Here is a 17,154-nt window from a genome sequence, read left to right on the forward strand (position 1 = left end):
TCATTTATTAATTTAATTAATTATCATCTGTTCCTTCTTGCTAGAATGTAAATTCCATGAAGGCAGAAATCTTTTTTTTTTTTTTTAAGTTTATTTATTAATATTGTTTTTTTTTTTTTTTACATTCTAAGATGTTGTGGAGCAGTTGGGGGGAACGGGGAGAGGAAAAGGGGGAAGGAAATAGGGTGGGAGAAGGAGGAAGGAGGGGGTGTGTGGTTGAGACTGTGGCCTCCCCCTCATTCCTGCAGGGGAGACCAGGGGCCTTCCAGTGGTGGCTGCGTCATTACTGAGCTGGATGCAGACATCAGGGGTGTGTGGCTGAAGCTCTTGACCCCCAACCAGCCCAGCTCAGGAGACCAGGGGGCTTCTAGTGGTGGCTTAGTGTTTGTCACTGGGCTGGTTGCAGATGTTGGGGGGTGTGGCTGAAGCCCTTGGCCCCCCGCTCTCCTGGCTCAGGGAGTCTGGGGTGCTTCCTGTGGTGGCCTGCTGGTCATTGTTTGGCTGGGTGTGGCCCTCGGGGGAGGGTGGCTCAGGCCCATGGCCCTCTCCACTCCCTGGCTTGGGAGCCTAGGTGGCTTCTGGTCCTTCTAGGTTTTGTAGGTGTTCTTTGGAAATCTTTGTTTTGTCGTTAATGTATCCCATGTACCTAGAAGAGTGTCTGGCACATATTAGGTGCTCAATGAATGGTGAATATTGATATGAATGAATATATTGTATGAATGAATGCTTTACTTCTGCCCCAGGTCTGAGCCCAGGTAAAGGGAAAGGTAGTTGTCCTAAGAGGAGTGGTACTCGGGACCGGAGTGTCATTATTATTTCAGCCAGAGAGCCATCCTCTGTGATATAGGCTGCTTCCTTTCAAATTGCGGGGCTGGTTTGTGTCCCACTGTGGATGTCATGAACGTACACAAGCTCACAGAAAAGGCAATGCTTGAAAAGCACTCTAGTCATTTAAGTAGCTGATGTTTGCATGCATTCTTCATCAAAGGAGGCAGCTATGGTGTAGTCCCTAAGAGCGCTATGTCAGGAGACCCGAGTTCAAATCCCAGATCTGTCCATTTCTAGCTCTGTGATTTAGGGTCACTCATTAGCCCTACCCAGATCTCAGTTTCCTCGTAAAATAGGGGCAGTAACCCCTTCTTCACAATGTGCCATGCACTGTGCCTCCTGATGCCCAGGAGGCGCCCAATGGGCAGCGTCAAGCCTGTGGAAACCCTCCAACAGGGCGGCAGTTTGGGTGGGTTCCATGAGCCTGTTTCCACGCCAGTCTCTGGCTCTCCCCAGGAACAGATCCAGCAACGCCCCGTGAGTTTTGTTAGGGAGGACTGTGCAGCACCCTCCCCTCCAAACCAAATCCCCAGTAAGTCAGGAAGATGTATGTGTTTTAAAACTTCGGGAGGTCTGCTTTGGATCACCCTGGAGCTGCGGCTTCCCAAGCAGCTGAGAGTGAAGGGAGGCAGTCCCTCTGCTGTGTAGCTTGCACGCGCCCCCCACAGGGGCAGCCTTCACTCGGCTTCAGCGGCCGTTGACTTTTAAATCATAAAAAGCCGCTCTATATACAGTTTACTCTGTTGCTAGAAGGCAGCGGAACATAGGTATTAAAAAAAAGCAAAAAAAAAAAAAAAAAAAAAAACCCAGAAGAAGCAGCCGTTAATCCCACCAGGCTTCTGGGCACTGGAGTAGTTGTGGATGACAAAAGTTAATTAGAAACATGAGCAGCTTAAGTGAAAACACTTGTGACAATTGGAAGGGCAGCCTCTCTGGTTGGAGAAATTTTCCTAGGGAATCGTTGCAGGAGAAAGTGGCAGCTGCTAGGTAAGTCATGTCATTGTGACTTTGCAGATGCGCTCTTTGGGGAAGAAGGGGCATCTGTCTGCTGTACATGCTGGGTGTGGGGCGTTGGTGGGCATGGGCACGGGGCCGAGCTGCGATGTGCCTTCCCTGCCACTTTCTCTAACAGCCACCCTTCCTTGGGAGGTAGGACTACATCATTGTGAGCGCTGTCTGAAGAACGGGCTGCAGTTTTCTTTTCTGTGATGCTGGGCCACTGTGGGGGGCTAGGAGAGCTCTAGCATGGAGCCCACCCTTCTGAGAATAATTCTGGCTCTAGTTTGGAAATATTTTGAGGCTTTTCTGAGAAAAGTCTGGCTAGGGAAATACTCCCTGAGCGCCAAGGGGTAGCCTTGACTTTCAGATAACCTATGTGTGTGTTTCCTTGCCTATGGTGAAACTATGTACACAGATTATACTCTTAAACAAAAAAGTCTTTTTTTAAAAGTCCAGCCTGAATCATGTTTGCAACTCTTTAAAAGTGCCAACAGAGGAATAACTCCTACGCTGCGGTGGGATTTTGCAACTTCTGTGGGTAATTGTTCTTCTCTAAAGATTCTACTTGGTTTCTCCTTTTCTATTCTTTTGGTCTGTTTTATTTTAATATCTCTGCTACATTGTTTCTTCAAGTTCTATAATTCTTGATTCTTTTGCTTAACTGGGAATCAGGCTGTGTGTTGAATAACAGCAGGTAATTCCTACATCTTTCCTACACCACCATAGCGGTGGTGTGGGTTTTTATTTTTTTCCATAGATTACATTCTTAATTATGCTTTGTGTGTGTTACTGTTAAGATCAGCATGCATTTGCACAGCACACACCACCAAATTGTGACAGGTGGGGCAGATAGGGGGACATGAATGGTGCGTGACGATTTAACCACAGATGGTCCACAAAGCAGGTAACAGAACTTCGCAGCATTCAATTTGGGAGTGATTGGCTATGTCCCTATGGCCAACCCTCCCTGGTCTTCATAAGGGTCACCCTATGTGACTCAGGTCTCCTTTTCTTCTCTGTCTCTGCAGAGCCATTGGCAAGCTCAGCCTCCTCCCACCTCGGAATGAGCGAAAATGCACCTGCTTCCTTGGAGAGCGGCAGCAGCTCCACCCCCGCTAATTGCAGTGCCTCCTCGGCCATCCCCCAGCCCAGCGCGGCCTCCAAGCCCTGGCGTAGCAAGTCCCTCAGCGTGAAGCACAGTGCCACATCGGCCATGCTCTCAGTCAAGCCGCCCGGGCCCGAGGCCCCCAGGCCCACACCCGAAGCCATGAAGCCAGCCCCCAACAATCAGAAGTCCATGCTGGAAAAGCTAAAACTTTTCAACAGTAAAGGGGGCTCCAAGGCAGGTGAGGGCCTGAGGTCCCGGGACACGAGCTGTGAGCGGCTGGAGGTTCTGCCCAGCTTTGAGGAGAGCGAGGAGCTGGAGGCTACCGGGCGCACCCCCTCTACATCAGGCCCCGCAGCCAGCAGCCCCAAGATTGCGCTCAAGGGCATTGCCCAGAGGACTTTTAGCCGGGCTCTGACCAACAAGAAGAGCTCCCCGAAAGGCAACGAGAAAGAGAAGGAAAAACAGCAGCGTGAAAAGGAAAAGGAGAAAAGCAAGGACCTCACCAAGAGAGCCTCAATGACAGACAGGCCGGACGTCAAGGAAGAGCCGAAAGAAGACCCCAGTGGAGCAGCCATGACCGAGATGCCAAAAAAGTCCTCCAAGATCGCCAGCTTCATCCCCAAAGGGGGGAAGCTCAACAGTGCCAAGAAGGAGGCTGCAGCCCCTTCCCACAGTGGAATACCAAAACCAGGAATGAAGAGCATGCCCGGAAAATCCCCAAGTGCCCCAGTACCTTCCAAGGAAGGGGAGCGGAGCCGGAGCGGGAAGCCGAGCTCGGGGCTCCCCCAGCAGAAGCCCCAGCTGGACGGCAGACACTCCAGTTCCTCCTCTAGCCTGGCATCCTCAGAAGGAAAAGGCCCAGGCGGGACCACCTTGAACCACAGCATCAGCAGCCAGACTGTCAGTGGGTCGGTCGGGACCACCCAGACCACAGGAAGCAATACCGTCAGTGTTCAGCTACCTCAGCCCCAGCAGCAATACAACCATCCCAACACTGCCACGGTCGCACCTTTTCTGTACAGGTAGGAGCAGCCACTGCCCGCCCCTCCTGGGTCATTAGGCACAAGAGCCTTTCTGGTGGATTCTGAGTGTGAAGGCGGGATCCCCACTAGCCTCCAGGAGCATGTAAGCAAATAGCTAAGGTACCATGTGGCAAGCTCCTAATAGAGGTATACAGTGTGCTGGAGGGAACAGTTTGTGCAGTATGGTGGGGGAGAGTGGGAAAAAGCTAAAGAGGGGAAGTAAAATGTGAGCTGACCTCAAGATGAGTAGGAGTTCCCTAGGCATGTTAGCCTGACCCCAGGCTTTTTAGCAGCAGCAGCATGAGCAGAAGCGTGAAGGCCTGAATGTGCAGGATGGGTGGTTTGGTGTCACCCAACAGGCCCCAACATTGGCCTTAACACATACTAAAATCCCCCAAAACATAAAAACCACCTTGCTGAATACCTGAGATGACTTCTTACAGCAGTGTTTACCTTGAACTTCCAGATCTCGTAGTCATTGCTGCACAGGGGACTTTTTGAAAGAGAGGGAGTTAAGGGAGAGTGTAATGGTAAGGGAAGGGCTGGTTCTAAAAGAACAAAAGAAACCATGTTGTATTGAGGAGAGAAGCCTGGGTGTTTGTGTGTGACTCTCCTTCTGTCCTTTATCTGCCCTCATTCCTTTCTCCTTGATGGCACATCTGTGGGAGACCATGTGCCATCTGGGTGCTCTGGGTGGTTCTGGCCTACACCTCACACCTCTGCTGAATGGGGCACACCAGCTCCCAAGTGCTACATGCTACCTGTGGGTGAATCCACTCCGGGCAGATGGAAACTCCCAGCTCGATCCTGTGCTAGAGATGTGCAGTACATTTGGCCACACTGCACTGTTGAATAGTAACTAATACCTGTACATAGCAAAAGGGGACTAGTGGTTGAGTGTCTAGACACTTACTTTACAGCTCTCACCCTAAGTGTGTACAAATACACAACACAAATACACAACACTCATACACCGATAGGTGTGGATGCACATCGACAGTCATCTGTAAGTACGGACACAAGTATATATCCATATATAAAATGCAAATGCACATCTGCATACATGTATTTATACACCTGTGCAAGTACCAGACTAATGCCCATACTTTCAGCTTGCTATGTTTACATGCTTCCCCAAAGAATTGGATATTCCTTCTCTCCCTGCCTGAATTGTGGTCTCTGTTATAATTCCTGCCTACAGCTGGTGGAGAGCCTAGCTTGAGCGATTTCAGAGTAAAGCCAGCCAGCATTCGGTCAGAGAGGGAATGGCAGGCTTTGCCTAGTCCGTCTTTCCTTTTCCTCTGTTCGCCCTCCTCTTCAATGAGGTCACACTTTTCTTCTTTAATTGGGGGACAGTCATCATTTTATTAAATCAAGTCGTCAGCTCCACTAACAGTCCTCATGAGAGTGCAAAGGCCTAGTAATGACTCAGCTCGTGGACATCCATGGCTTTTAATACAATTGTTCTCTGAAGCATGGAGACGACTGAATAGCTCCCCATGAAATTTTTATAATTCCAGTAGCATTAATAGTCAAGGCAATAACATATTCAAGCTACTATTCACAGATTCTTGATTTACATTTTCAAAATTAAAAAAAATGACAGTCCTTGATCACCAGCAATCCCACTTCTTCCTTTGGAGGGGGGGCTGTAATCATTTGAAAGTTTGTAAAACTTTTAACCTCTTTTCTTATTTCAAGCTTTTCTATGAGAGGAAAAGCTCGTAATGATAACGAGTACTTGTCTGACAAACAGGAGGAAAGGAAAAACGTCTGGGAAGTGTATCTGTCAAGCCCCACTTTAATGCTAATGCTCACTCTGGGTAATGTCCTTCTGGCCCCTGAGGTGCCTTCCTCTTCAGGTGAGCCAAAGAAGAGAGGCTGGAAAGAAGAGCACTGGGATAGGGGTTGGGACACCTGGGCCCTGTCCTTTATCTCCTCACAACACCCTCTCTAGTCTTGGGCACTGGCTGCAGGCACAGCTATTGAGAGTGCACTGAGTGTGAGCAGAGACTCTGCCAAGGGCTTTCCATGTCTTAGCTCATTTAATTCTTCCCGCAGCTCCATGAGCTAGCTCTTTTAAAATCCTCATTCTATAGATGAGCAAACTGAAGCTTAGAGTCATTATTTTGCTCCAAGTTGCAGAGCTAATAACTAGAAGAGCTTGTGTTTAAACCCGAGTCTGTCTAACTAGAGAGACCAAGCTCTTAACCACCATACTGTCTTGACTCTGAATCACTTCCTCTCTCTGAGCTTCATTGTCTTCATCTGTAAAGCAACGAGATGAGACTAGATGAGAGGATTTCTAAAAAATGGTTTGCGCTTGCGTCCTCTAAGATTCTCTCTCAAGTTTATGGCTCACTGTGCATAACTTGCAATGCTTCCTAGAACCTCTCAATGGTAAAGATGTTAGAAATGTTAAAAAAGATGTCATTTCTAAAAATCACTTAAATGAATTATATGTATTAGTTCAGAAGTAACAGTGTACCTCTATCACTTTATAATTTACTGTTTTTGTGTCATATCCCGTTTAATTTTTGTAGAAACAGTGGAGGTTGCTAATGTTATCTCCTCCATACAGATAAGGGCACTGAGATTTAAAGAGAGGAAGTTACTTAACTCATATTCACCAGCTACCAAGTTATGAACCTTAGCCCTGGAGCTAAATGTTCAGGCTCCAAGTTTATTGTCCCTTCCAGTACCCAGCATCTTTGGAGACTTAATAATTTCTCATTTATCCCATCAACACACCCTCTTGAGTGCCTGCTCAACGTATGAACTTGAAATAACCATTGCCTTCAGAGAGCTCTTGATCTGAGGAAATATTTACTAATAAGATCACACTGCAATAAATAGGCAACAGGAGAATGAGGAGATGCCGTAGAAGCACACAAGAGCTGGAGGGATGAGCTGGCAGAGAGTCAGGGAGGGCTCCCAGGCCAAGATGACATGGGAGCTGCGTGTTGAAGGCAGCAAACCGAGGAGGAGGAGAGGGGCCTTCAGGCAGAGGTCGCAGTTACTACAAAGACAGAAGAGCTGAGGGCATGGGATGATGGGGAATGGAGAGAAACCACATGTGGGTAAAGCATGGGGGAGAACTGTGTATAAAGGGTGGGAGTGGCAGGAGATAGGGCTAGAAATAAAGGAAGGAAGAATTCCATGACGTGGGGCATTATTTATCACAATAAGGAGTTCAGACCTTATTCTGTGGCTGTGGAAACCATTGGAGGCCTTTAATCAGAGGCTGATGTTATTACATCAGTGTTACAATGATTAGTGGAGGATGGTCTGGGGAGTAGACCAGATTTAGGAAGAGTCTAGCATGGAGCTCATGAATTCAGATGCTTGCGTGGGCCCAAACAGGTAATGCAAATGGTGGCCCAGGATGAGTGGGGCTGTGGCAGGGGTAGTGCTATGCTTCTCTAGAGAGCACAGCCACCACCTGGCACCAGCAGGTGGCGCCCTGCAAGAACCAGAGCTCAGACTTTCCAGACTTATTTTTACTAGAAGGCAGAAATCCAGATATTTCTTGTGAAATCTTTCAATTTTTGAATGTTGAACTAACTCAAAAACTTTAAAATACTATGCAGACCAATAAGAATACATCTTTGGGCTGTTTCCTATGCCTGGCTGCCATTTGCAACCTCTAGGCTAGAGGTGGGGTACCTGTTTCATAGTGCTTATAGGGCCTGGGCTAAAATAATGAGAGCTTGGACTCTGGCCAGGGGTGGAGAGGAGCACGGGGGTTATGAAAATCCTTTAATGGTAAAGATTACAGGAGTTGGGAACTGATGGCCTCAGTAGAGGGCAAAGGAGAGAAGAATAGGTGGATGATTTGGGGTTTATCAGTACATCCCCCACAGTCTGTCCACGTTCTTGCAAGCACTTTCTGTATAAGCGTTGCAATCTGGTTGAATTATCTCAGGATGCTAATGTATTAATAGTGTTATAGGGTTATGCACCTGAGTGTAATTGTGCATTTGCATGCCATGCTGAACTGAGCAGAGGTAACTGCAGCAAGAAAGCATGGCATGAAGCCATTGCCTCAATTTGCTTGACAAATAAGGGCATGGAGGAGGTTTGGGGAAGTACACATTTCAGTCAAGTGTTGAAATAATGATCAATGAGACCTTTCATGTCAAAAGATCTAAGCTCTGAATTGGAGACCTAGAGGGCAAACACACCTGCGTGGCACCCACTCCCAACTGATTTTACAGTCACTTTTTCAGAGAGAGCCATGTCAGGAGGATTTGGGGTGGGGAAGCAGGATGGGGGTTGTCAATGGAGTCATCTTCATGCTTGACTTGCTGGCATTGCTGGTTACTTAGAAGTTGTTCCTTGGCATAGGTTAAATTATCCAAATCACCCAGTACCCTCCAGCATATGCCTGTCTAGACCTAGCTCCCTGTGGGGGATTCAGAGAAGCATCCCTCAGCAAGGGATTGCAGACCCTCCTTTTGAGCGATGAATATTTCATCTTTTACAGTTCGGTGGCTCTCTCTGTTCCTAGGACATTGCTCCACATGCGGCTGATGAATTATTTAGTGTCAGTCTGCTGGTCTGCTCTGTTCTAAAGCTTCTTGTTGAAGAAGGTGATTGTGAGTGCTGTGGTCAGGCCACAGTGGTCCAGATGTAGTAGTTGCCTCTCGTAACAAGTGTGTCTGCTTTGGTTTGTGTGCGAAGGTCCCAGACGGACACCGAAGGGAATGTTACTGCCGAGTCCAGCTCAGCGGGCATGAGTATGGAGCCCAGCCACTACACCAAGAGTGGACAGCCTATTTTGGAAGAACTCACTGGTGAGTATGGAGCCCCAGAAATTCTGTGTGTGTCAGTGACGAGGCCTCCCATGCAGCCACCTGCTGGAACAGCATGAACTCAGCTTGATTCAAAGTTACTTTACTGGTATATTGGTTGATGGGCCAAACGTATTTTCTGTCTTTTCTTCTTATTTTCCTTCTATCTTCCCTTTTCCCTCTAACAATCTCGTCACTTCTCCCCAGAATTGTAAATAAGTATCTTACCTATTGCCAAATCCTGTTTTTAAATAAATGGGATTCATTTAGGGGCTCTGGACTGCTTTGTTTTTCATCAGATAAAATTGCTTTTCAACAAGATTTGGAACTGTAAAAGATTGGATTTTTTTTTTTCCTGTATGGAAACACTGATTAAAAATGTGTTCTTAGCATCCTCTAAGATTAATTGGAAAGAAGCTTGTAGCATGCTTCTTTTACCAAAACCAAAAAAAAACTAAACTTAATTAAATATAACCTAGACAATGATGATGTCAGGGATACTACACTATATATAAAGATAAAATTTGCAATTGTCATATAGTTAATCTTACAAACATTTATTTATTGATGTCATACTGTCACATTCTTAATTTAAAGACGAAAAGTTACACCTGAATTAGAATTCTTACTACAGTGCATTCCAAGCTACCATCTTCTGATCTCTCTTCCGCTTTCCCCAACTCTGCATCTTGTGCTCCAGCAGCTTCTAATCACGGAAACGGGTGGTAAGCCACATAATTAGCAGTGGCTGTGTCACTTTTCTCATCTTACCACTTCCAGAGTTGGGTTAAAAATTGAATCCATTTTAAAAATCCATTTATTAGACTAAATATCCATGACCACGCCATTTTAATAGCCACATGACAGCTGTGGAATTGGTCTGCGGCCCATGTGATTGAATCTCACCCATCTCACCATTAGCTCTGAGTATTAATTTCCCAGGATCTGGGTGATTTAACTGTTTCCTTCTGGTTTCACTGGCTGGGCACAGTGATGGTGCAGAGATTTTTCAAGCCATTTGTTAAGTGATTCATCTTAAAATGGTTCAGAGTCCCACATTTGGGATTAATTTTGTTTCCTTCTTATGTGAGTACATCGATAGCACGAGAAAAGGACTGGCTATGAGGAGAAGGGTGTGGAGTTCAGATGACTGCTCAGGTCTCCACACACATTCCAGATCATGTTCTTATATGCACACATCAAAGAGCCAGGCCAGCGTGTCAGAGTCCGATGTGGATTAGATGTGTGTCCTGTGGAGTAGTGTGGATTCATGTCAGACAGTGAGTCTCACCAAAATCCACATTTGAAAAGCAAAAGCAGCAGCCAGAGAAGATTCTGTATATTACTTAGATTTCAGAGTGACAGATTGCAGCCTGTGATCTTCTCTTAATTTCTCTTTTTCTCCTCAAGTCTCCTCTGCACAAGGACTGTACAGAAAGCCTGAGATGCTGTCAGTTTGTTTTGGGAAGACTTGTGCAGCCAGTAGTGCTTGATCATGCACTCTTCAGTGTTAAATCAAATGGTATTGGTTGCTAGTGAATATTCCTTGGTGAGGGTGACTTATCTTTACATCCAGTCAGTAGAAATCACCTGTGGGACTGTACTGGGTATTTTTTTTTATGGAGACACTGAACAGTAGCATGAGGTTGAATTTAACCTACCCACAGCTTATCCCCTGAAATGACAGTGAATGGTGGGTGTATTTAGAAATGGACATTTATGAGACTATTTGATGAGTTGCTCAGTTCTTCCCCTTGCTTATGCAGACAGGTGGATTTTCCCTTGGTGCATTGTCATGTACATAGCATTACACTTGAAAAATGCATCTTGGATTGTAGAGTTAGAAGGAACCACACACACCTGCTTATTATTCAGTCCATGAATCCCTTCTATAGCTTATTGATGGGTTGTCTTTCAGCCTCTGCTTGAATGTTTCTTGTGACAGAAAGGTTGTTCCTTCATAAGGCAGCCCTTCCATATTTTTTGCTGGCTTTAACAGATAATGGAGTTCTTTATTCTTTCATTTCCAGTCCCCCTGGATGTAATTCAGCCTCCTGAAGTCTACAGGCAATTTCCGTTCTTTTCTATGTAGCAGCGTCTGCCTTCAGCCTTCCTCTTGCAAGTAAAAATCCCGGGTTCCTCCCATGTTCCCTTTGTAACACCTTGACATCCTCCAAACTCAGTCATTTTTGGTTAGAATGTGGCACTCTATCTGTCTTGGCCAGTGGCTTGAGAGAGGGCCATCCTTGGCAAATTGAAGATCACTGTAGGTAGACGTGGAATAGCTTACACAGTTTTTAAGATGTCTATATGAACTGAGGGGCCCTGCTGTTTCCACTGGAGCTCTGTTGTGTTTTTACTTTGTTCAGGCTGTGAGTTGGTGGGGAAATCTTACATCTAGGCCATCATCCAAAGAGGCATAATTGGCAGTTCAGAATGTGATCACCTAAGCAAGGCAGGTGGATCACTGTTTTGAGTTTCTTCATTACTCTTGGGATCTGCTGTAGTGTAGGGCTCCACACTAGCAGACATTTCCTAACAGGACCCCCAAGAGGGAACAGGACACTCACATCACTCAGCCCTCATTTTGTGCTGGTACATCATAGGTGCCATCTCGTCTGACTGGTGTACTAACCCTTCTGTGGTGGAGCGGTTTATCCTCATTTTCCAGATCAGATTCAGAGATGTAAGTGAGTTGTCCAAGGTCAAGTGGACGATTCAGATCTTTATCTGTGGGAATGCAAAGTCCATGCCTTTCCTTGAGCCCCACACTGACCAAACATCTGCTGGACAATCAATATTTCTTAGGTACTTACAGATTTCTGGAGGGGTTACCAAAACTAAAGGTGAGACACCATCTCCATCTCAAAGATCTTTGAATTTCTAAAGGAGGGTTAAGACAGGCAAACCTGTCATTAATAGAGACATGGATAAGTAAATACAGTTATTATATATTTGTGTGTGAGTTAATTAATTAGAGGTAATTAATTAGAGGTAAGTTAATTAATGGAGGTAATTTGAAAACCTGTACCTAGACTTAACTTCATAATAAATGTTACTATAGGGTCTAGAGATGTCCAAAGGATCAGTACCTTTTTGGCAGTCTTCCATAGATAAAATGTGGCCAAACTGGCAGTAAAAGGTATTCAATTGATGGCTTGGAGATAGATGCAACCATATTCCTCCAAGTCCCTTAGGGGACGATAAAATAGACATTCATCACTGCTTTCATTAAAAAACACATATTTACATGCATATATTTTAAAGAATTGGGTGGGAAATGCAAGTTTGACTACTTTTCAGATAAGAGAAAAAATGCCTTCCAAGTTTCTCTGGGTTAGAAAGGAGGAGAAAATTGAAAACACTTGCATTTTCAAGGATAGAAAGTTTATTACTATAGTAAATTTCCTACATAAAATTACATATCTTTCATTTAATCCATCCCCCAGCCTCCAGGTACCACCATGCTGAGAACAACCTAAGGAAGCTATCAATCTCAGAAGAAAAGTTAATCCTATGACATTTCTTAGCTGCTTATTGCCTTGTTAATGACAAGTGTTGGAAGTTCTACTTAGTGTGTCATGTAAATTCCAGTCATACTGTGTTCTGTACGGAGCTTTCTTTAAACATGTTGCTCAACACTTGAAACTGGTCACAGGCTTTTTTAAAGACCCTTCACTGTGGTTCCTCAGTTATCTCAGCCATTCTTGCAATTACTCTGAGGGGGAAAATGTTCAATTCTTTTCAACATTTTTATAGTTACTTCCCTTCTCTTTCCCATGTAAGGCCAAATGAAACAAAATAGCCAGAGAACCCAAAACAAGGCTATGCCTAGAGGGTACGCAGCATTTTAGCTTGTGTGTGGCATATTTCTCATGATAAGTTAACACCAGCTTGAACTCTGCTTGGCAGAGTGTCTTGTGGAGAATCTTGCTCAGAGACTGGAAGGCTGTGGTCCTGCCACAGAGAAACCCAGCTGTTTCTTGATAGCTCCATGCTCTGGGGCTGGCCTGCACTGAGTGCTTACGGTGGGCACTTTGCTAAGCCATCTCCTGACCTGATCACGTTTTGTCCCCACAACTGTCCTTTGACATTGGTGTTGTTACTATGCATGTTTTAGGAAAGTGGAATCTGCAGGACAAAGAGGACCAGCACGTTCCCCACAACCACATAGCCAATAAGTAGAGGAGCTGGAATTTGAGATGACATAACCCATCTAGCAAAGAAGGTTGAACTCTCTCTGTAGAAATATCTGTGATTAATAAGTGCAGATCTTTTAGTCACTGCCAGCTGTTTTTGTAAAGTGGGGCCTGCAGACAGCTACGTATGTCACCAACAGGTGAGAGAGAACAGTATGCCTTGCACACTTTTGCATGGGCAGAAAATGATTCCAGAGATGTGACTGGGTCTAACCTGAGGATGTCGTTATTGGAGATGATGTGAAAATGTGTTCACGTCTTAGACTAGGTGCTTCACTTCTCCCCCAAGTTAGTCGGGAGGGACCTGGACCAAGATTATCCTTGGATTAAACACCTCCTTTGGGCATCCATCCATTCAGTCAGTCATTCATTCTCAAATTCTTGTAATGCACCCATGGTGAGCCACACGCTGAACCTGGAACTTGGTTATGGTCACAGACATGGCTGCTACTCTCATGACGCTCATGATCTATCAGAGAATCAAACTAGTCTTAATCTTTGTCTTTCCAGCGGAAGATCCTGAGGCTCGGCGGCTGCGGACAGTGAAGAACATTGCTGATCTGCGGCAGAATTTGGAGGAGACTATGTCCAGTTTACGGGGAACTCAGGTTACACACAGGTATCTGTGGTGTGAATTATTTTACTGAACTTGCTGGTAATTTGATTTTCACTGCTTCTCCTGTGTTTGTTCATGCCACTAGCAAAGTGATTTGTTTAATATTGGAATAAATAGCCTTGTTTCCCAAATGTTCTGGAATTCACAAAGAATATCATATAACATGCAGAAGAGAAGTGTGGGGAACAAAAATTAGTATAGACAAATTCCTCTCCAAAGTAGAAGGTTGCTAAATCCATTCAACAGAGGATATTGTAGAACAGCTCTATTTAAATTTCACCTAACTTGCATTTTCCAAAACTATATTGTGCTGTTGAAACAAGTAGGTGAACTGTATTTGACCTGTGTGATAAATTGAATAACTTGAATTCCTACCCAATCTTCTGATATGCAACATTCTGTAATATTGTTAGTCATGCACATGCATAAAACACATAAGGAAATATTTATAAAAACTTATGGCCACGTTTAAAGTATGATTTAGTTGGGTGAAACCTAGGATTACATTAGAAACGTTTATCAGGTTGTTTTCATTGTTGAGCAAGAAGTTGAAGAGGATGTAACCCCAGGACGTCCCTCATGATTTTGGCAGAACAAGGTTTTACAGTTTGTTTGGCTTTGAAAATCAACGAAAAGTCCTAGTTACCCCTGCTGAACTCCCGGAAGTCTCCTTTGCTTCTCCTATTTCAGTTCCTTTGGTAAATGAATATAGCAAGGAGACCACAGGGATTTCCCACCCTCAGCAATTTTGGCAGATCGGGGTTAACCACCGTGGGTTCTATCGTCAATAGGATCAGAGCCTACAACCAAAGGGCCTGATATGAGGATCAAGGCCGCTTCCAGGATCAGAGGGAGAGAAAAACAGCTCAGTGCACCAAATTGGCTATTCCAGAGGAGCGTAAACTTGGGGGTTCCAGGGTGGTGCCCTCCTAAACCTTTAGGTATTTGAATGACCTGGAGTCAGATGCTAGACCCTGTGACTTTACGATTAGGTATGAAACGTCTCTCTTTCTACCGTAAGCACTGACACTGGCTTAATGTTGGTGCAGTGACTGGATGGATTTCTTGCCTTTGAACTGGGATGGCAATTATGACAAGAGGGAAAGTGTCAGTGGTTTCTTCTGCAGGAGGGAGTCTCACTCCCTCTGCTCAGTTAGAAAATCCCAGTGCAGTTCTGAGGAGATACAGACAATGTCTGGACTGTACCCCTAGAATCTGCAGGACTGTAGAGACAATGGAATGCAAGAGGGTCTTACTGATGGCCAAGGATGAGCTCAGTCTCCTGAAAGATTCCGTTCCATGATTTATTAGGGAACTCAAGCCCAGGCATTTACCAATCTTTTTGGTCTTTTTGGATAAAATATGGGAGAAGCAAAAGTCTAGGGGAAATGGTCGTTAGAGGGTTAGAGACAGTTAGGGCTCTCCGCACCTGCTCAGGTGGGAAGGAGCTGAGGATGGGAAATGTGCTATTAGGAACTCTGGGCTGGGCTGGTGCATCCTACCCTAAGAAACAGAGCTGTGATGCAACATCCTACAGCGAATGGGCAGGTGGGAACCTTCCCTTCCTGGATTGTTAAGAAGACTCTAATAGTTAAGATCATTTAATTAAAATATTGGTAGTGCATGTCTTATACCATGTTTTAGGAGGAAAATTCTCTGCTGTGCTTTTCAGAATGTTATACAGAAGTGCAGCTTCCCCTTTTCATTTTTAACAGACACAGTACATTCATGCCTATTGTTTTCATCCTATTTTGTGTATGAGAAATATTTCATAATTGTAAAAAATTAAAGAGCATGTAAACTGCAAGGGATACTAGGCTGATCAGGGTCTAACCCAGGCTGGTTTTATGTTTTTAGCACATTGGAAACTACATTTGACACCAATGTCACCACGGAGATAAGTGGCCGCAGCATCCTCAGCTTGACAGGGAGACCCACTCCTCTGTCCTGGAGACTCGGCCAGTCTAGCCCTCGGCTCCAGGCAGGAGATGCTCCCTCAATGGGCAACGGGTACCCGCCTCGAGCCAATGCCAGCCGGTTCATCAACACTGAGTCGGGCCGCTACGTGTATTCTGCCCCTCTGAGAAGACAGCTGGCCTCCAGGGGCAGCAGTGTCTGCCACATGGATGTCACAGATAAGACAGGGGATGAGATGGACCTGGAGGGCATCAGCCTAGACGCCCCTGGCTACATGAGTGATGGGGATGTCCTGAGCAAGAACATCCGGACTGATGACATCACAAGCGGGTGAGTACCTGGGGCCTCTCTCTTTTCACAGAGCAGGAGAAGGCTTGGCGCCTGGTCTCTTTTGCATGGCTTTAAGTTCTCCTGAGGAAATGAAAATGCCTACCTCTGTTTCTGCTGTCCATGCCAAAGGCTTTCTGGCATGCAGGGGAATGCTGCTGGGCCGTGGGTCAGAAGACCTGGGAAGTCCAGGTTTGGTCAGTAACTCGGAAGGCTCCACCAGTAGCCAAAGTGACACTTGATCATGTTGTGTCAGTCCCTTAAATCAAACCTTGCACTGAAGAGGAATCCCAAGTCCTCAGCATGTCCTTCCTGGTCCTGTGGGATCTGGCCCCCACCTGCCTCTTAGGGCTCACTGTTCCTCCCTTTGCTTCTCCTGCTGCAGATGCCCCTTCTATTCCTCAGCTGCCTCTTGGCTCCTTCCTGCCTCAGGGCCTTTGCACTCTCTGCCTCTCAGCCTGGATTGTGTTTCCTAGGGCTTTGCCCAGCTAGTTTCTTCTTGCTGCTCACTGGCACCGCCTTGGAGGGGCCCTCCTTGACCACTAGGTTTGAAGTTGTTTTGTGTCCTGCCTGCCTGCCGAGTCATCTCCACCTCCCAGTGTCAGGCTCCTTTGAAAGCTTATCACTATTTGGAATTCTCCTGATTGTGCGTTTATATTTTGTTGTCTACCTACCCACTCCTGCTTGCAGCAAGAAGCACAGGAAGCCAGGACATCATCTTGCTTGCTCCCCACAGGATCCCCAGTGTGTTGTGTATAATAGGAGCTTATAAATATCGCTGAATTAACTAACACGATGAATGAAGAAAGCAACCCACCTCCCTGTTTCTTGATCTCTTCCTATGTAAAGTGAAGGGGAGTGATGAGATGACACCTAAGGGACCTTCTGGGTGGAGCATGCTATGACTTTGTGCAGCATGAGGCCTGGCTTCTTGTTTTTGGCTCCGTAAACTTATGGTGCGTCTCTTTATTTCACTCACCTGGACTTCATCTGTTCACATGACTTGCCCAGATCTTTCCCACCTCTTAAATTTTAACAATCAAAATGACAGATAAGAAGAACTGGGACTGGTAATAATCATGCCACTCATTTTCATGAAAATAATGATCAGGAACCCGGTGGGTGAGTCAGTGTTTTAATAATTCTAGTAATAGCTAACTCTTCTGCTATGTGCCACACACTGTACTACATTTGTTATTTTATTACCTTGTTACAATCCTTTGAGGTTGATGACATCATGACCCCCATTTTTTAGGCAAGTAAACAGAAGCCCAGGGAGGTTAAATAACTCACCCAAAGCCCTGCAGCTGTTAAGGGGCAGGGTGTTTTCCTTAACCATTGTACT

At 45.6% G+C, this 17,154-nt stretch overlaps 1 protein-coding gene across 3 annotated transcripts in view; it reads left to right on the forward strand.

Moving 5' to 3' along the window:
• The window catches only part of NAV2 (neuron navigator 2), a 288,936-nt gene that overhangs the window by 113,612 nt on the left and 158,170 nt on the right, over window positions 1-17,154 (forward strand). For all 3 annotated transcript variants that reach the window (XM_063095507.1, XM_063095508.1, XM_063095509.1), the window contains exons 8-11: window positions 2,856-3,957; window positions 8,641-8,753; window positions 13,460-13,568; window positions 15,423-15,812. In XM_063095507.1, coding sequence (XP_062951577.1) covers window positions 2,856-3,957; window positions 8,641-8,753; window positions 13,460-13,568; window positions 15,423-15,812 — 1,714 coding nt within the window. The remainder of the gene's footprint in view (window positions 1-2,855; window positions 3,958-8,640; window positions 8,754-13,459; window positions 13,569-15,422; window positions 15,813-17,154) is intronic.

This window comes from Cynocephalus volans, chromosome 4 (assembly GCF_027409185.1).
Source record: "Cynocephalus volans isolate mCynVol1 chromosome 4, mCynVol1.pri, whole genome shotgun sequence".
NCBI lineage: Eukaryota > Metazoa > Chordata > Mammalia > Dermoptera > Cynocephalidae > Cynocephalus > Cynocephalus volans.